This window comes from Colossoma macropomum, unplaced genomic scaffold (genome assembly GCF_904425465.1).
Source record: "Colossoma macropomum unplaced genomic scaffold, Colossoma_macropomum, whole genome shotgun sequence".
Lineage (NCBI taxonomy): Eukaryota > Metazoa > Chordata > Actinopteri > Characiformes > Serrasalmidae > Colossoma > Colossoma macropomum.
This window is the reverse complement of record NW_023494786.1, coordinates 34,937,594-34,958,343: the sequence shown is the minus strand read 5'-3', so window position 1 is coordinate 34,958,343 and position 20,750 is coordinate 34,937,594. Positions and strand designations below refer to the sequence as shown.

The 20,750-nt window shown below is 39.5% G+C and overlaps 1 protein-coding gene across 4 annotated transcripts in view; it reads left to right on the top strand.

Annotated features, from left to right (window-relative positions):
* Window positions 1-20,750, top strand: part of LOC118804781 (NACHT, LRR and PYD domains-containing protein 12-like) — a 47,235-nt gene that overhangs the window by 12,636 nt on the left and 13,849 nt on the right. For 3 of the 4 annotated variants that reach the window (XR_005007016.1, XM_036565427.1, XM_036565428.1), the window contains exons 6-10: window positions 11,948-12,121; window positions 12,601-12,774; window positions 13,253-13,426; window positions 13,906-14,079; window positions 14,733-14,906. Coding sequence is in view for 3 of the 4 variants with exons in the window: in XM_036565427.1 (XP_036421320.1) it covers window positions 11,948-12,121; window positions 12,601-12,774; window positions 13,253-13,426; window positions 13,906-14,079; window positions 14,733-14,906 (870 nt within the window). In the remaining variant the exon portion in view is untranslated. The remainder of the gene's footprint in view (window positions 1-11,947; window positions 12,122-12,600; window positions 12,775-13,252; window positions 13,427-13,905; window positions 14,080-14,732; window positions 14,907-20,750) is intronic. The other variant, XM_036565429.1, reaches the window with a different exon arrangement.

The following is a 20,750-nucleotide window of genomic DNA, read 5'->3' as shown; positions in this document are numbered from 1 at the left end:
AATTAACAGAAAATGTGTTTTATGATCACACACATAACTATATGCTTACAATTTACTGCTGAAAGCCAAAAATCTTAGACGCTGTTTGTATTATTTTATAAAAAAATAATTTTTAGACAGCAGATCACTGAAGAGACGCCATCTGTTTATAGTTTATAGCCCAGATCTGTAGAAAAATGGGTCGACTTTCAGTAGACAAAAAAAAAAATATTGTGAGTTCAGCTTCTTTTATTATAAGGGTTTAAAATTACATCACACATCTATTTGACTGGAAAGAAGACAGTTACAGCCTCATATGACCCCCACCTTTAGAATGAAGCTTATGAAATATGAAAGTTATGAAGAATATGACGAAGTTAATCTTACATTCTCCACTTTTCCTAATAAAAGATCTCAAACTATAAAACATTCAGATGAACCCCATTCAGTGACGTTTCTCATGTTGAACACTTTGACTGTGTTACATAAAAGAACTCATTTCAGATTTCTAACTCTTTCAGTGAATGAACAGTTACTGAAGTCCGAGCAGTAAAACTGGGCAGTAGGCAGTAAATATTAGGCAGCAAAGTCTCTCTTGGACTGAAATGAACCAGTTAGCGTTTAGCGTCGTCTGACACAAACACACACAATTCACTCTTATTTCAGTGCAGCTTCTCTCAACTGTCCAATACTAAAGACCTGAGAAATGAAGCCCGGACTAGCAGCTTCAGTGTTTGAGCCACCAGATCCAGAATCTAATTAGGAGTCAGAGAACACTGACCTACCTGAGAGTCAGCCTCGTTCACCTCAGTCTGATACAGACCTGTCATTTTTTCTTCCTATTTATGCAAATTAGCAACCATTACAGTGTTAGCAGAGGGACCCGCTAAGTACAGCTTTAGTTTTATATCGTTTGTAGTTAGTAGTTAGAAACCACTAGTAACGCCCCCTTCTGGAATAAAATTGGGGGAGCAGTTCTCCAGTTGCTCCATTGTTCCGGTTTGTATGTGAAACCCAGACTCCCTCACAGCTCCACTCTGCTGTGCTGAATGAGACAGAACCTCAAACGTGATCTGCAGTGGTTTATTCTGTACAACAGTTTCCACAGAGAAATGGACAGACAGCACTAGACCAGCAGTGACCACACCGCAGATCTACCTCACACATCACTGTGGAGAAGAAAAAAGGAGGGACTGATGCTGCTTTGTTATTTTAGACTCCAATCACCCAGCCTACACAACCACTCTTTCAAAATAAAAGTCTCTTTCAGCTCATTGATGAAGTGGTGAATTAAGGACAGCAAAGTCTAAACATGTATTATGGGGTATTCATTTATATTCACGTTAGTAAAAATCAGTCAAACATTCCAGTCAGTGTCAGTTCTGCTACATATGGTCCTGTTGGTCAAACTGCTGTTTCTGATGGTCATTACTGTCCACTCTTATCCACAGAGGGACTGTGTGGCTGCAGGTTTTTCATTTTCACCAAGCAGGAGCTCAGCTGATGTCCTCCTTTGTTCTGCTTGGTTTAGTCTTCAAACATCTGATCAAGGGGGGTTTTTACAAAGCAGGATTTCTCAGTTAGCCAGATAACTTACACTCACAGTAAGCACTGTCCAATCAAAGGAGAGATAAGGGACATTCCTATTGGACAGTTCTCACATTGGGCTTGAGTTAAGGGGTGATCCTGCTTAGTTGGACTGAACACCTACAGCTACACTGGCCTTTATAGATAAGACTTAACATCCTGACTGTAAGACTAAGATAACCTCAACTGTAATCTGGTCACTTAAAGCCTTGATGTCTGTCTGCAAGCTTTTATTAGCTATCATTTAAAAGTACATTTGGTGTGATCAGTCAGTGTTATGAAAATAATGTTTTTTTGATATTGTGGTTTTGAAAACAGCATCAAATATCAGAACTTTTTAAACTGTTTTATCAAAGTTTAAAAATCCAGTTGTGACAGAACTCAGAGAATTCATGCACCATAAGTGACAGATTATGTTTATTTCAGCAGTGCTTTGGATTATTCCAAAGCACTATTTTGTTTTGTTATTATTTTGTTCAAAAAAGGTGGGACACAAGCAGGTTTATCACTTTACTACATCATCTTTACTTTTACCTGTATAAATAATTGTATGTGGACTGAAGACACAAATTGATCCAGTTCTGAAAGTGGATTTTTTGCCATTCCTCCTTTATTCCAGTCTTCAGCTGTGCGGTCAGTGGAGCCTTCATTGTTGTATTTTGCTCTTCATAATGAGCCACACATTTTCAGTAAGAGGCAGGCCTGTCTAGAACCTGCACTCTCTGATTATATAGTCATGCTGATTTAATACAATTTGCTGCATCTTTGGCAGTGTGGTGAACCTTCACCCTTCCTTGCTCATACAGGACTAGACCTGTCCTGAATGCTCCTTTTATACTGAGCATGATTAAATCTCCTCTTTTAACATGTTTTCAGAACATTTAACACTGTTCATAGTGTGAATTCACCCCTGTCATAACTTTTTTGGAATGTGTTGCATCAACTTCAGAATGAGTTTATATTTACAAAAGACTGTGAAGTTGATAAGAGAAAACATTAAGGGTGTGTCCCAAAACCCAGTGAGCTCTCTTAGTAGCCGTTGTCTACATAGGCAGCTGTCTAAGTAGGCAGTGTTCCAACCATCACTGAACCTTATAAGATAGATAAATGAGACACTCCAGTTAGACAGTGACGATGTCACTGCTTGTTCCCGCCCACTGCACACGACCAACGTTTACTGACCTCAGCCATCAGAATCACCTCAGTGTTTAACCACCATGGATCCTGATCTGGTGGTTTATATAGTGATTTAAATTGAATTTGCTCTGAATGAAGCAGCAGAATAGATGAGAGTTGTGGTCAGACACTGAACTTTAATAATTCGCGCACTACGTGAGGCTATTGACCAGCTAAAATTTACAAAGGTAAACTTTCCTTTAAGCACTTTGGGGAGAAAAAACAACAGTAAACTCTTTCTCCACATCATCCAAGGTTCACCTAGCTGACAGTTAGATGAATAATGGGTTTTAAAACAGATACTGTTTTATTTGTTGTATATAAATATTGTGTATATAAAAATCTATATACACAACACACAACTGCAGATAACTTACATTAACCAAAGAGAACAATTATGCACACAAATGTGCAGTTTAATAAATAAATATATAGTTAGTCATTCACTAGCAATAAAACTATATATGCAGTTATATACAGTAATATTATCACAGTAATTGATTAAGCAATTAATTAATTTACGGTGCATTTATATAAAAATTCATAGTCATACACTTTGACCAGTCACACAAGTCCACCTCCTTGTTTCTGCCTTCATTGTCCACTTTATCAGCTCCACTGACCATCTAGTTTCACTGTGTAGTTCTGCAGTTACAAACTGTCGTCCATCTGTTTCTCTAATTTTTAGCCCTCTTTCTCCTGAAATGAGGAGAATTCTCCCAGCATCCAAAAAGTGTAGAATTACGAATCATGTAAAAGGTTCTGTGAGGCTGGAGAATCGTGCAGCTCTCTGATGTGTAGTTTGTGCTGTAGATGCTGCTGTGTTTGAATTAAAGCTCCTAGAGATCCTGAGCAGCTGCAGGCTGTATGTGATCATCAGGCAGAGTTCTGGATGCTTTTATAGGCTTTTCCTGCTACAGTGCAGTAGCCTTCACACAGAAATCCCTACCAGCAGGCAGAGTGACCCTTGGTGATGGTTGTCTGTCCCACTTCTGGACAATGGAGACTTCAGCTCCTAAACTAAATGCTAAACTGTAATCTAACCTTTGAGTGAACTTGTAGAAATTGGAGTATTTACAATATTCTCGATATCTGGATGGGCTTTGTAAGGCAGCTGGTTTGTAGAGTTTAACTGTGCATTTTGAATTTTGTGCCTGATTTTTTTCAATTTTATTATTGAAGAAATATATGAAATCATTGCTGCTATAGGCTGATGGCATCTGGGGTTCAGTAACTGTTTGGTTCTTAGTTATTTTAAAAATTATGCCAAATAATAATCTAGGATTATTCTTATTGTTTTCAATGAGAGAAGAGAGACAGGCTGAGTGTGCTGCAGTAAGTGCTCATCATTAGTCTATAAGGAAGTCATAGTCCACTTAGCATGATAGCTGGTGATGAACGAACACTACCACTAAAGTGAATTTCATATGAAATTAGGTAATGATCTGAGCCTGCTGTGATTAGGTAATGATCTGACACTGCTGTGATTAGGTAGTGATCTGAGACTGCTGTGATTAGGTAATGATCTGACACTGCTGTGATTAGGTAATGATCTGACACTGCTGTGATTAGGTAGTGATCTGAGCCTGCTGTGATTAGGTAATGATCTGACACTGCTGTGATTAAGTAATGATCTGACACTGCTGTGATTAGGTAGTGATCTGAGACTGCTGTGATTAGGTAATGATCTGAGACTGCTGTGATAAGGTAATGATCTGACACTGCTGTGATTAGGTAGTGATCTGACACTGCTGTGATTAGGTAATGATCTGAGACTGCTGTGATTAGGTAATGATCTGACACTGCTGTGATTAGGTAGTGATCTGACACTGCTGTGATTAGGTAATGATCTGAGACTGCTGTGATTAGGTAATGATCTGACACTGCTGTGATTAGGTAATGATCTGAGACTGCTGTGATTAGGTAGTGATCTGAGACTGCTGTGATTAGGTAGTGATCTGACACTGCTGTGATTAGGTAGTGATCTGAGCCTGCTGTGATTAGGTAATGATCTGACACTGCTGTGATTAGGTAGTGATCTGAGACTGCTGTGATTAGGTAATGATCTGACACTGCTGTGATTAGGTAATGATCTGACACTGCTGTGATTAGGTAGTGATCTGAGCCTGCTGTGATTAGGTAATGATCTGACACTGCTGTGATTAGGTAATGATCTGAGACTGCTGTGATTAGGTAATGATCTGACACTGCTGTGATTAGGTAATGATCTGACACTGCTGTGATTAGGTAATGATCTGACACTGCTGTGATTAGGTAGTGATCTGAGACTGCTGTGATTAGGTAGTGATCTGAGACTGCTGTGATTAGGTAATGATCTGAGACTGCTGTGATTAGGTAGTGATCTGAGACTGCTGTGATTAGGTAGTGATCTGAGACTGCTGTGATTAGGTAATGATCTGAGACTGCTGTGATTAGGTAGTGATCTGAGCCTGCTGTGATTAGGTAATGATCTGACACTGCTGTGATTAGGTAGTGATCTGAGACTGCTGTGATTAGGTAATGATCTGACACTGCTGTGATTAGGTAATGATCTGACACTGCTGTGATTAGGTAGTGATCTGAGCCTGCTGTGATTAGGTAATGATCTGACACTGCTGTGATTAGGTAATGATCTGAGACTGCTGTGATTAGGTAATGATCTGAGACTGCTGTGATTAGGTAATGATCTGACACTGCTGTTATTAGGTAATGATCTGACACTGCTGTGATTAGGTAATGATCTGACACTGCTGTGATTAGGTAGTGATCTGAGACTGCTGTGATTAGGTAGTGATCTGAGACTGCTGTGATTAGGTAATGATCTGAGACTGCTGTGATTAGGTAATGATCTGAGACTGCTGTGATTAGGTAATGATCAGAGACTGCTGTGATTAGGTAATGATCTGACACTGCTGTGATTAGGTAGTGATCTGACACTGCTGTGATTAGGTAATGATCTGAGACTGCTGTGATTAGGTAGTGATCTGAGCCTACTGTGATTAGGTAGTGATCTGAGACTGCCGTGATTAGGTAGTGATCTGAGACTGCCGTGATTAGGTAGTGATCTCAGACTGCCGTGATTAGGGAATGATCTCAGACTGCCGTGATTAGGTAGTGATCTGACACTGCCGTGATTAGGTAGTGATCTGAGACTGCCGTGATTAGGTAGTGATCTGAGACTGCCGTGATTAGGGAATGATCTCAGACTGCCGTGATTAGGTAGTGATCTCAGACTGCCGTGATTAGGTAGTGATCTGAGACTGCCGTGATTAGGTAGTGATCTGACACTGCCGTGATTAGGTAGTGATCTGACACTGCCGTGATTAGGTAGTGATCTGAGACTGCCGTGATTAGGTAATGATCTGAGACTGCCGTGATTAGGTAATGATCTGACACTGCCGTGATTAGGTAGTGATCTGGGACTGCCGTGATTAGGTAGTGATCTGAGACTGCCGTGATTAGGTAATGATCTGAGACTGCCGTGATTAGGTAATGATCTGAGACTGCCGTGATTAGGTAGTGATCTGAGACTGCCGTGATTAGGTAGTGATCTGACACTGCCGTGATTAGGTAGTGATCTGACACTGCCGTGATTAGGTAGTGATCTGAGACTGCTGTGATTAGGTAGTGATCTGAGACTGCTGTGATTAGGTAATGATCTGAGACTGCTGTGATTAGGTAGTGATCTGAGACTGCTGTGATTAGGTAATGATCTGAGACTGCTGTGATTAGGTAGTGGCAGCCAGTGGCTCAGGAAACACTGCACTGATAATGGAGGAATGGATTCCATTGAATATCAGTACATTTTGGTAGGAAATGTGAGTCAGTTGTGAAATGGAAGCTGAAAAGAGGCTGATGCTGGATTCTACAACAGGACAGTTATCCAAAACATACCTTACAATCCGTCATGAACTACTTTAAGAAACTGAGGCTGAACTTTTTGGAACATCTTTGAAAATCTGTGGGTAGATTTTAAACATGCAGTGCAAAAAGAATCAAGAATATCACAGAACACAGTGTCCTGTAAGGAAAAGTGGGTGAAAATTTCCTAAAATGTGAACAGAAAGACTCCTAGTTGGACAAAAATAGATGAGATCTGCCAAAAGGGATGGTACTGAGTACTGACTTAGTATAGAGTCCAAATTTTAAACATTCCACATTTACTATTTGCTTTTTTCTATGTTTAGCATTAATCAAATATAAGGTAACTTTGAATTAGCAATATATTTTTAAATAGTTTGCTGTAGAGGTTGTGTTTGTGTTTTTTCCACTTCAAAAATCAACAAAATATGCAATGTCCAAGGCTGTTATTGTAAAGTTACTGTGAAGCAAAAACATTCTATCCTTTTTTGATTTAACATTTTCATTTGAGACTGTTTTTCTAGTTTGTCTATATAAGGTCCTCTTTGTTTGTGATTTGTTGGAAAAAATTGCAGCATCCTTCCAGTAAGGGCTGATTCTACAGGAGTGATATTAAATGATATTAATTTTAAATAAATTTAAGAAAAAAAACCAATTGATTTAATATCAGTTAAATTAATTTAAGTTACTGTATAGAGTATTTCTGTTTCACTGTTGGTAAAACACTAAACTCTCCAATTAGGTGAAATTCTGATGAGTATACATTTTGACGGGTACATAATTAGATATAAGCGTACATAATCTGATCATGTCTTAAGTGAAAAGAATTTACTGCAACATATGGGTTGAACAAACTTTGGCATCATCTTACAGTTTAATGTTCAATTACCTTTTATTTGCTTAATCAAAATATTGAGAATAAAATAAAATGTGGCTTTTTAGTGAATCCACCAGAGTAATTTTTGTAGGGGCTCATTTGATTCATTAGGCCTTAATGCACCTGAGGTGTGGATAACTCCATAGCATTCTAAATTCAGAGCCCTTTAAACCCCTGAGGATCTTAAGCTAAAGGTAATTGACTTGTACACAACAAGAGAAGATTATAAAAAGATATCTAAACACTTCCTATTTGTAATTTTCACTGTCGAAAATGCCATTAAGAAAAAAACATTTAAAGTCAAGACAAGATCGGAAAGACCCTGAAAAATAGTCAGGTATTCAGAGTAAAACCGCTACATCACTGCCAAGGACCTACAGGAAGATTTGGCTGGAAAAGTTGATGCTAGTCCTCTGTACAGTGTTGTTGCACAAACATCATATACATGAAAGAGTCATCAGGAGGGTAATCAGAAACATAACTGTAATCTCATTGCAAACGTCAGTGTCTGAAGTATGAAACACAGCAGTTAGATAAAGGAGAGGTGTTGTGGAATCACATGCTGTTAGACTTAGACTTAGACTTAGACAGACTTTATTGTCATTTAAATTTACACCGTTCAGTACACATTAGAATGAAATTACGTTGCATAGGCTCAGGGTAGATCAGGGAGAATTATAAGTAATACAGTGTAGTGCAAAGTGCAATGTAGTGCAGAGTGTGGCGCATATGTAAACATATTTATGTCAACAGATAAATAAATTTTAAAGAAGTATATATACAAGAGGGTGTATTGCACTGTAGCTCCCAGGTATGGAGTAATTAAAACAAAGAATTGAAGCAGCATTTATTTATAGTTCAGCAGTCTTATTGCATGTGGGAAGAAGCTGTTTTTGAACCTGGCTGTTGTGCTTCGAAGACTTCGGAACCTCTTTCCAGAGGCTAGCAGCGAGAATAGTCCATGGTGGGGGTGGGAGGGGTCTCTGTTTATGTTCTGAGCTCTGGTCAGACAGCGACTTGTTGGAATGTCCTGTATGGGAGGAAGTGAAGTCCCAATAATTCTCTCTGCTGTCCTTAACACTCTCTGCAGAGACTTCCAGTCAGAGGTGCTGCAGGCTCCTGCCCAGACAGTGATGCAGCTGGTCAGTATGCTCTCTACAGTGCCTCTGTAGAAGGTGGAGAGAATCGGCGGGGGGAGGTGTGCTCTTTTCATCCGTCTCAGGAAGTGCATGCGCTGCTGGGCTCTTTTGACCAGAGCTTTAGTGTGAGTGGACCAGGTCAAAGTGTCCGTTATCTGTACCCCCAGGAACTTCATTTTGCTGACTATCTCCACTGCTGTGTCCTTGATGAGGAGTGGTGTGTGGTTGGGTTGGGTCCTCCTGAAGTCGACCATGATCTCTTTGGTTTTCTCGACATTCAGGACCAGGTTGTTGGTTTTGCACCAGTCAACCAGATGGTTCACCTCCTCTCTGTAGTCCAGGTCATTGTCGTCCTGGATTAGGCCCACTACTGTTGTGTCGTCTGCGAACTTCACAATGTGGTTGGTAGTGGTCCTGGCACAGCAGTCGTGGGTCATCAGGGTGAACAGCAGCGGGCTCAGAACGCAGCCCTGAGGGGAGCCGGTGCTCAAAGAGATGGCACTGGAGACGTTGTTGCCCACCCGCACAGACTGAGGTCTATTTGATAGAAAGTCCAACAGCCAGTTACACAAGTGGGTGCTGAAGCCAAGGGGGGCCAGTTTGCTTATCAGATGTTGTGGGATGATTGTGTTAAACGCTGAGCTAAAGTCCAGAAACAGCATGCGCACATGTGTATTTCTTCCTTCCAGATGTTCTAAGCTCAGGTGAAGTGCAGAGGAGATGGCATCCTCTGTGGAGCGATTTGGGCGGTAAGCAAACTGGTACGGGTCGAATGTGGGAGGGAGTTTGGAGGTGATGTGGTCCTTTACCAGCCTCTCGAAACACTTCATCATGATGGGGGTGAGTGCTACAGGGCGGTAATCGTTGAGGGAGGAGATTGTGGGTTTTTTGGGCACCGGTATGATTGTGGCAGTCTTTAGGCATGATGGTACGACAGCTTGTTTCAGTGAGGTGTTAAAGATGTCCGTGAGAACCCCAGCTAGCTGATCAGCACATTCCTTCAGCAACCGCCCTGGTATGTTGTCAGGGCCTGCCACTTTCCGAGAGTTCACTCTCCTCAGGGTTCTTCGGACATCTGCTGTATCCAGGCAGAGTATCTGCTCGTCAGGGCGAGGAGTAGATTTTTCTGCAGAAGTGGTGTTCAGTACCTCAAACCTTCCAAAATATTTATTTATTTCGTTGAGGAAGTTGATGTTGTTCTCACAGGGGGGAGGAGTAGCTTTATAGTCTGTGGTTGTCTGAATGCCTTGCCACATTCGTCTTGTGTTCGAGGGATCCTGGAAAAAATCCTTCACTTTTTGACCATGAGCATGCTTTGCGACTCTTATGGCACGGTTCAGGTTTGCTCTAGCTGTTCTAAGTGCCACCACATTGCCAGATTTAAAAGCGGTATTCTGTACTTTCAGCTTCGCACGTACCTCGCTGGTCAACCAAGGTTTCTCGTTGGCCCATGTGAAGATGTTTTTAATCACACTCACGTCCTCCATGCATTTCTGGATGTATGCACACACAGACTCAGTATACTCATCCACCCGCGTGTGATGATTTTCGGTGGCTGCTGCCTTGAACATGTCCCAGTCCGTGCATTCAAAGCAGTCTTGTCTCCATAGCTCCTGCAGGCCAGGCCCTCACCTGCTTCATGGTGGCTTTTTTCCTGATCAGCAGGGGCTTGTATGCAGGAATTAGCATCACAGAGAGATGGTCTCAGGAGCCAAGGTGGGGGCGGGGTGCTGCCCTGAATGCCTCTTTGATGTTGCTGTAAGCCAGATCTAGTGTGTTTTTTCCTCTGGTGGCAAAATTCACATACTGATGGAAGTGAGGAAGCACAGTTTTCATATTGGCCTGATTGAAGTCTCCTGCCACAATGAAAACTTCCTCTGGATGTGTAGATTGCAGTTCACTGATGCAATGGTAGAGAACATTCAGGGCTTCTCTGTGCTGGGGGTGATGTACACTGCTATAATTATAATGACAGTGAACTCCCTGGGCAGATAAAAGGGTCTACATTGTACAGTCAGTAGCTCCACATCAGAAGAGCAGTGACTCGAGACTTTCACTGCGTTGTTACACCAGTTGTTGTTGGTGAATATGCAAACACCGCCACCCCGGGTTTTACCAGTGAGAGCGCTGCTCCTGTCCGACTGGAATATTGTTAGCCCCTCCATGCTAATGCCGTCATCCGACACTGATGGATTGAGCCATGTTTCAGTAAAAATTATGGCACAGCAGTCTCTCACCTCCCATTTAGTTGTTAAGTCTAGCCTCAGATAGTCCAATTTGTTCTCTAAGGACCGCACATTCGCGAGCAGGATAGAGGGAAGCGGTGTTCTGCCTGGGTTAGCCATTAGCTTAGCTGTTAGCCCAGCCCAGCATCCGCGCTTACACTTTCTGTCGCACCGCCTCTGCCTCCTCCGCTGGCAGCCGCCGCTGGTGTGAGGCTCCACTGCTTCACAGGCCGCTGATGTAGCCGACGTAGCAGTCCGAGGCTGCGTATAAGGTCTAGAGTGGTTGCATCTGTGAGTCTCAGATTACTCGATCCTCTTAAATCCAGTATCTCTTGACAGTCGTATACTGATTTGAAATGTATGCGCCGCAGATTTGCTGTGAAACTGCGCAAATTCTCTGAGTTATAAGCCATTAAATCTCTGATACTATCGCGAGCCGTATCAGCCGCAGCCAAACAGGGCACCGCCATCTTACTCCTCTGATGAAGTTGTCTGATGAACTAAAAATTGAACTCTCTACAATCACCAATGCATGTTTGGAGCTAAATAAACAAATAAATTAAAGAATGTCTTGCCAGGTGTTAAGCATTGGGTTGGCTGTTTTATGCTTTGCGGTTGTGTGGCAGCCAGTGGCCGGGCTGCAGAGCTGAACTAGTATGTTCTGATTCATGCTCAATATTAAATATATATTTTACATGGTTTTAGACTTCTACTGAATCTCTTCTCTACCCATCCTTGAAATATAAACACACTAGAATTATAAGCTGCTGCTGAGAAAACCTGGTATTCTTTTTCTCTTAATCTACTCAGGAATGCTTCTTTCAGTATTTTGCAAGATCTGTTCTAAGTTTAATTAGACCATCTGCTGGCTGAATTTTTGTGGCAGTTAACTTTTTATGCTACTAAACAGGAATTTCTACTTAGAGAGAAAAAACAGTAGCTGAGTTTTTGTTTTAAATGGGATCACATGGATGAATAATCAAGCTATGAATATCTTTTGTTCTTATTTCTGAAGGTAAAGTCAAAGTAGAATGCAGAGTAAAGTAATTCTATTACAGTTTCCCTCATTACACCATGTACTATATTTATTCTGGCTTTTACAGACTAGCTGGGTGTCGTCTCACCACAAGTTCCTGTGAGAATCTATCATCAGATCTACAGTCTGTGAACTCGTCTCTGAAAGAGGTAGACCTGAGTAACAATGACCTTCAGGATTCAGGAGTGGAGCTGCTCTCTGCTGGACTGAAGCACTCGCACTGTAAACTGGAGATGCTCAGGTGAGCTTTGTGTGAATTCAATTTTAATACAAAATTGACAGGCTGTAATAAAATTGATTTCACATGGTTTTAGACTTGTACAGAACATCTTTCTCTAGCCGTCTCTGAAATATAAAAACACACTAAAAGTATAGTGTACTGCTGAAAAAAAACATATTATTCTTTTTTCTCTGTCTTTTTTTCAGAAATGATACTTTCAGTAAATTGCAAGATCTGTTCTAAGTTTAATTATATCATTTGTTGGCTGGATTGTTGTGGCAGTTAACCTTTTATGGTCCTAAAAAGAAACTTCTACTTAGAGAGAAAATACAATAGGTGTGCTTTGTTTTAAATGGGATCACATGGATGAATAATCAAGCTATGAATATCTTGTGTTCTTATTTCTGAAAGTAAAGACAAAGTAGAAAATGGAGAGTAAAGTAATTATATTACAGTTTCCCTCATTACACCATGTACTATATTTATTCTGGCTTTTACAGACTAGCTAGGTGTCGTCTCACCACAAGTTCCTGTGAGAATCTATCATCAGCTTTACAGTCTGTGAACTCGTCTCTGAAAGAGCTAGACCTGAGTAACAATGACCTTCAGGATTCAGGAGTGGAGCTGCTCTCTGCTGGACTGAAGCACTCGCACTGTAAACTGGAGATACTCAGGTGAGCTTTGTGTGAATTCAATTTTAATACAAAATTGACAGGCTGTAATAATATTGATTTCACATGGTTTTAGACTTGTACTGAACATCTTTCTCTAGCCATCCCTGAAATATAAAAACACACAAAGTATAGAGTACTGCTGAAAAAAAACCCATATTATTCTTTTTTCTCTGTCTTTTCAGAAATGGTTCTTTCAGTAAATTGCAAGATCTGTTCTAAGTTTAATTATATCATATATTGGCTGGATTGTTGTGGCAGTTAACTTTTTATGGTCCTAAACAGGAAGTTCTACTTAGAAAAAACAATAGCTGTGCTTTCTGTTTTAAATGGGATCACATGGATGAATAATCAACCTATGAATATCTTGATATCTTGTGTTCTTATTTCTGAAAGTAAAGACAAAGTAGAAAATGGAGAGTAAAGTAATTCTATTACAGTTCCCCTCATTACACCATGTACTATATTCTGGCTTTTACAGACTAGCTGGGTGTGGTCTCACCACAAATTCCTGTGAGAATCTATCATCAGCTCTACAATCTGTAAACTTATCTCTGAAAGAGGTAGACCTCAGTAACAATGACCTTCAGGATTCAGGAGTGGAGCTGCTCTCTGCTGGACTGAAGCACTCGCACTGTAAACTGGAGATACTCAGGTGAGCTTTGTGTGAATTCAATTTTAATACAAAATTGACAGGCTGTAATAATATTGATTTCACATGGTTTTAGACTCGTACTGAACATCTTTCTCTAGCCATCCCTGAAATATAAAAACACACAAAGTATAGAGTACTGCTGGAAAAAAAACCCATATTATTCTTTTTTCTCTGTCTTTTCAGAAATGGTTCTTTCAGTAAATTGCAAGATCTGTTCTAAGTTTAATTATATCATATATTGGCTGGATTGTTGTGGCAGTTAACTTTTTATGGTCCTAAACAGGAAGTTCTACTTAGAAAAAACAATAGCTGTGCTTTCTGTTTTAAATGGGATCACATGGATGAATAATCAACCTATGAATATCTCGATATCTTGTGTTCTTATTTCTGAAAGTAAAGACAAAGTAGAAAATGGAGAGTAAAGTAATTCTATTACAGTTCCCCTCATTACACCATGTACTATATTCTGGCTTTTACAGACTAGCTGGGTGTGGTCTCACCACAAATTCCTGTGAGAATCTATCATCAGCTCTACAATCTGTAAACTTATCTCTGAAAGAGGTAGACCTCAGTAACAATGACCTTCAGGATTCAGGAGTGGAGCTGCTCTCTGCTGGACTGAAGAACTCGCACTGTAAACTGGAGATACTCAGGTGAACTTTGTGTGAATTCAATTTTAATACAAAATTGACAGGCTATAATAGTATTCATTTCACATGGTTTTAGACTTGTACTGAATATCTTTCTCTAGCCATCCCTGAAATATAAAAACATACTAAAAGTATAATGTGCTGTTGAGAAAACATGGTATTCTTTTTCTCTTAATCTTTTCAGAAAAGAGTCTTTCCGTATATTGCAAGATCTGTTCTAAGTTTAATCATATCATATATTGGCTGACATTTTGTGGCAGTTAACTTTTTATGGTCCTAAACAGGAACTTCTACTTAGAGAGAAAAAACAGTAGTTGTGTTTTCTGTTTTAAATGGGATCACACAGATGAATAATCAAGCTAGGAACATCTTGTGTATTTATTTCTGAAAGTAAAGTCAAAGTAGAATATGGAGAGCAAGGGAATCCTTTCTATTGCTCTGGCAAACTTCCTGTGAATAATTCTTGAATAGAAATAAGCTGATAAGGCACTATAAAATGTAAACATAAAATACAAACAGAATTCTTTAGGATATTTGAACCCAGACTGGAACATAAAAATACACAAATAAAATATTGTATGTTATCTAAACAATATGATATGTTTTTTTGTTATTTATGAATCCTTCTTTGAGTACATTATAATTCCTGTTTGCAGACTACATATCTGTAGTCTCGGTGCGAAAGCTTGTGAAAATCTGGGATCCGCTCTACAATCACCAAACTCCTCCCTGAGAGAGCTGGACCTCAGCAACAATGACTTGCAGGATTCAGGAGTGGAACTGCTCTCTGCTGGACTGAGGAGTTCATTCTGTAAACTGGAGACTCTCAGGTGAGTTTTCTGTGAATTCAGTCCTGTATGGAAAGAATTAATGACCTGGCAAAACATCATTTTTTTCTGTTGTCTGTCTCTCTGTCCTGATTCCTGTAATGAATGTGTAGTGAGTTGTCATGTCATCTTCTTTCTCATTTAATGAAATCTTTTTTTGAGTCTGTTGTAATAAACTAGACTAACCACCAGTACAAAATCAACACTATGCTTTTATATTCAGTTGTTTTGTCAGTTTTCTTGTTTCTATTAAGCTCATTGTAGTTACAAAAACATCAATGCAGTGGTTAGTATTTAGCATATGCTGTGATAGTAAGTAATGATCACAGACTACATGAAACAACACAAAATTTAGCTGTATAGTAAAATGTTTTTGCACTGAAATTTATGCCTGCTCCACTTCTAAACTTAAGTAAATTTAAATATCTCCATGGTTTGATAATAACGTCTTAAAATTAGAGGAAAAAGATTTGATGACATCTTGATAGCAAAAGAAAAGAAATAAATTTTCTAACGAAATAATTCACAAAGTATTTAAACCCACTTTGTTGAAACAGTCTTACAATATTTTAATTGTATTTTACTTGATATTTCATTTCTTTTTTACAAGGTACAAGATTTTCCTCAAAAATCTCTTGGAGGGGAGGTCCCAGAATATTTTTACAAGGTGTTGAAATATTTGAAGTGGGAACTATACCTCCCACATGAAGTGGGACATAAAAATATTTTATATTGAGAAGTTTTGTACCACAAGCCCTGCACAGTGTTTTTCAAAAAAAAAAAAATCTCAACAGCATGGTCAGTGTGCTGCTATTGCAGTATTGTGGTGAGTCTAGCAGCTTTAGCACATAGTGTTAGAAATTCTGCAGGAAGAGTCAGAAGACTGGATATTCAGATCTTGAGTTTTATTCATATGTTTGCAGAGAATCATTCACAGACACAGCTTGATCATCAGTCTGTCACCAGTCTAATGAACCCACAGTCTGACATGGTTTAAATAGAGATACTGAGGGAGCAAATAGGGAGGAGAAGTACATTGAAACAGTGGTAACTGTTTGGAAGAAACTTTTAACTGATGGAAGAAACCTACTGACGCAGTTGGTGTCACTGCTTACTTTCACTGTTTAGTTTTGAGTTGTGGAAGAAATAAGAAATCGGTTTAGGTTGGAACAGCAAACCAAAGATAATCCACTGTGTCGCTCTTACAAACTCATAGCCTAATCGCATATATATATATATATATATATATATATATATATATATTACAAAATATGATCAGGCCTAAAGTTCAAACTCTTTATGTTGTGAGATATAGGGTGTGGCATATGGACATATAGAGGCTTGTGGATTTCTGAGATATTTGAGAATACTGTGCTCCAATGTCTGTAGGCTGTCAGCTTTGATAGAAATGTATGGATCATATATCCTGTACTTTCCCTACTCATCAAGGTAGACTGTCTGATGTGAGTGTTTTTTTTGGGAGGCCCTGGATATGTACATAGTTTTGTACTGAAATGTCTTGAAAAACATGAAAACAAATTTTATTTATTGTGACTTTTGATCACAATAAAAACTGAACAGGCCTGGCCTAATAACATTTTTCAGGGGCTGCCACAGGGGGCACTAAATGATTTACATGTGACGGGGTTTATTCAGCTCCTCAGGAATTGCAGAAACTGTTCAGCTCTTGTGACTGGATCACCTGTCATATACTTTCTTGCTGAGCTGAGAAAATCTGCTTTTAGTTTCTGTGCACCAGTGAACTGCAATACATTCCAGAAAACTCACTCGCTTTGTGTCACTTCATCATTTTAAACTTTTAACTCTAACCATCTGCACTCAGCCTGCAACTATTGATATGATGTTGGCTCTTTTACTTATCAATTTAATTTTATTATTAGGTAACACTTTATTTGGAGAGTCCACTTTAGATCCCTTGTAGATGCTTACCTTTCATTTAATTTACATTCAATTAAATATTTATTAAATTCACCTTAATCTACGTAAAACTGACCCTGACCCTAAACCTAACCATAATATCATCCCATAGCCTAAAACTAACTCTCACCCTGGTGATGAACTTAACCCTGATACTAGAACGGGGTGATATGGCCAAAAATGTTATCACGATAAACAAAATTCATATCGTTCGATATCGATACATGCCGCGATAAATGTCAAATCATTATTTTTTTCAAGTTTGAAGGCTGATTTTTGCTCCTGGGTGGTTAATTACTGTTTTAAACTATCCTTTATGGTTGGACCACGACAAACACTCACCAACCAGTGCAACATTTCACAAATCTGTCATAGGAGAGTGGGAGAAAGTGTCTGGTGAGCTGTTTTTACCAGCTGGAAAAGCATGGCTAATTTTGTAATAGTCATAATTTAAGAAAGAAAACTAGCTGGTGACGAGCGCTTGGCTACCCCGCTACAAACGACATCACAGTATTCAGACACCAGCTAGCGATGAGTGGATTTCTCTATACCATCGTAGCAGTTTAAGTGGTGAACCGCAAAATATCAACACCAGACAAACGGAGTCCTCCTTTAGGGACGTTTAAACTGAAAGCGGTGCTTTTGTGTCATGTTTGATCTACAGTATCATCAGTTCTCCATGCTGTGAGTGACGGAGCTGCTAAAAACAGCTAGCCTGGAAAGCTAGCGCTCTCCTGCTTTCCAATGCCTCACAGCTTCCTCAGTTTACTTTCATTTAAATCAGGGCTGCAATTTACATGAACCCACTTCTTTCTTTCACTTTCGTTGCTTGTGAATGCACTAATATTAAAATATGACTGAGCGCTGTAGTTGTGAGGATTGTAATTGTGATTTAACGCTGCTAAAGCTGGTTAGGATGTACGGAAAGAGGTGAGTTTGCTGTAGGACAGTATAGTTACACCACTGACCTCGTCACTCACATTAGGTCACAGGAGAACAGATCGCCGGTCGCTCCACTCAAACAGGGAATGTATAACTCCGCGTTTCAGCTGTTGCTAAAGACTCATGTTACTCGTGGCCCCCTCCCTCTCTAATCATGTAGAAAAACTCGGAAGTGCACCCTCTCCTGGTGACAGCAGAGTAGTGTCGCTTTCCTTGCAGTATAAAATGCCACCAAGGCTTTCGCTGAACGTGGAAGTGTGAGAATGGTGTATTATATCAAACATTTATCAAACATGTTGTATCGCTCTATTGAGGAAAAGTTATATCGCGATAATTATCGTTATCGTTTTATTGCCCAGCCCTACCTGATACTAATCCTCACCCAAATCCTAATATGGTTGAGAATCAATGGAGGTGCTGAAGGTCTGTTAGAGCTTCAGTGATGTGTTCTCCACGTCACTGTCCTATTTTTTTAAATTACTGTTCTGCATTTATGTTCTACTTAATAATAGCTGCACAGGACAGACATTTAACATGCTGACAGCTTCACAATGTGAATAATGTCTGTTTACAGCATCTCAGCAGCAGAGTAAATGGAGCAATTAGGTAAAATATCCTAATGTAACGTGCCAGAAAGAGTCAGACACTCATAGTTAAAAAGATCAAAGGAGGCTTTACTGATAAAATCAAAGTCCAGTTTCGTGGTCAAAAAAAAAAGCGTGGATCAAATCCAGAAAACGCAACCAGTACAAAAAGACAAACATAACAACAGGTGAACAATCCAAAGGGTCAGGCTAAAAGGCAGATTCAAGAAAATAGGCAAAAAGGTCGTAAACAGTGACATCATGAAAGGCAAAATCCAAAGGGTCAGGCAAAGAGATAGAATCGAGAAAACAGACAATGATGGTCAAAAACAGGAGTCAAACAAAAAGGAACACTCAGTAGATCAAAAGTGATACAATACCTCACAAACTGTCTCTGCTAAAGCTTATAAACTAAACTAAGAGGATCATATGACACACAAAACAGGTGAACAGAATCAGCACTCCGGTGAGTGAGAGCGCTGATTGCAACGAGAGGGAAGGTCAGGAGTCAGGGGATCTCCCAGAGGATTCTGGGAGATGGAGTCTGAGTGTGTCTCAGAGCCAGATGGATGCGTGACACCTAATAAGATCAGAAACTGAACATAACCCTCACTCATTTACAAATTACAGATGACCACCATATAAAGAATCCATTAGACTCTCTGATAAAGCTGTGTAGTAAATCTTTAACATATTTGTACAAATTAAGCTAAAAAAGGTAAATCATTAGAAACGTGGGTGATGCGCTCCTCAATTCACTGTAGAATGATTAGTTTTAACCTACATTAACATTGCAGCCCTAAAACTGAGACTTTACTACATTTCTATTAAAAGGCTAACAGGATCTAAGAAATAAAGAACTGATCTGTTAACTCACAGTTTGAGATTCAGCACAATCAAAAATGCAGGCATGTTACTTTCTTTTCAACATTATGTGAAACACCATTTTTACAGTCTGATACTGGACAGATCTCTAAAGTACATTCATTCCATTAGCTATATTTCACTACTTTGTTGCACCTCAGCTCTGTTGGAGTGTTTAGTTTAATATGTATTGGCTATCAGTATAATATCAACACAAAACATTTACATATGTACAGAGCTGTGGAAAAGTATTTTCTCATTTCCTCAATTTTGAATATTTGTCACACTAAACAGTTTTAGATAATCAGACAAAAAGTAACATAAAAAAGGGGAACATGATTAACTGTAAAACTTTTAAATGATTTCATTTATTGAGTGAAAACAGTCATCCAACACCAACTGGCTCTATGTGAAAAAGAAATTGCCCACTGAGTTACTCATTAAGTCAATTAATGATATTTACTTGATATAAAAATAGACACCCCCAGGCTTGATTACTCCCAGCCCTGTTGAATCTAAACACCACTTAAATATAACTCCTGCAACAATGTTACAAAGCCATGTCTAAGGCTCTGGGACTCCAGTGAACTAAAGTGAGAGCCATTATCTCCAAATGGAGAAAACTTTGAACTGTGGTCAGTCTTCTTAGAAATTCCTCCAAATGACAACTCATCCAGGAAGTCACAAAAGAATCCATATGAACATCTAAGAAACTGCAGGTCTCACTCTCAGATAATGTCAGCATACATGACTCCACCATTAGAAAGAGACTGGAGAGGAATGATATCAGTGGGAGAGCTGCAAGGCAAAAACCATGGCTGACCAAGAGGAACATACAGGCTTTTGTCACATTTGCCAAAAAAACACCTTGATGACCCCAAAGCCATTTGAAATAGTGTTCTGTGGATTAATGAGTCGAAAGTGGAACATTTTGGAAAACAGGGGTGCCATTACATCTTGTGTGAAGCTAAATCAGCATTCCACAATAAGAAAATCATACCAACTGTGAAACATGGAGGTGGTAGTGTGATGGTGTGGGGGTGCTTTGCTGCTTCAGGGCCTCAGTGACTTAATTAATGAAAGTGCCATAATTGACAGAACCATGAATTCTGCTCTTTACTGCAAAATCCTGCAGGAGGATGTTTAGTCATCAATCATGATCTGAAGTTTAAGCATAACTGGGTTATACAGCAAGACAACAATCCCAATCACAAGAGTAAGGCCCAGTCCCAATTCACCCCTTGCCCTATCACTTAGCCCTTAGCCCTCTGTTTTGCGCGTTCACTTTTAGGGTTAGGGTGTCCCAATTTTAGTTGAGAGAGAGGGGTAGGGTGAAATGTTGGGGCTACATGGCCCTCCAAACAGAGGTTTTTCAGACACTCCAAACAGAGTGTTATCAGAAAAAAAGAAAAAACAGCAAGATGGCTGCACGAGCAACCAAAGAAACCCACAAATGTGAGAATTTTCTCTGTTAAAAAATTATAATAACCATCATATTGTCTTAGTTTAGTGTAGTTTC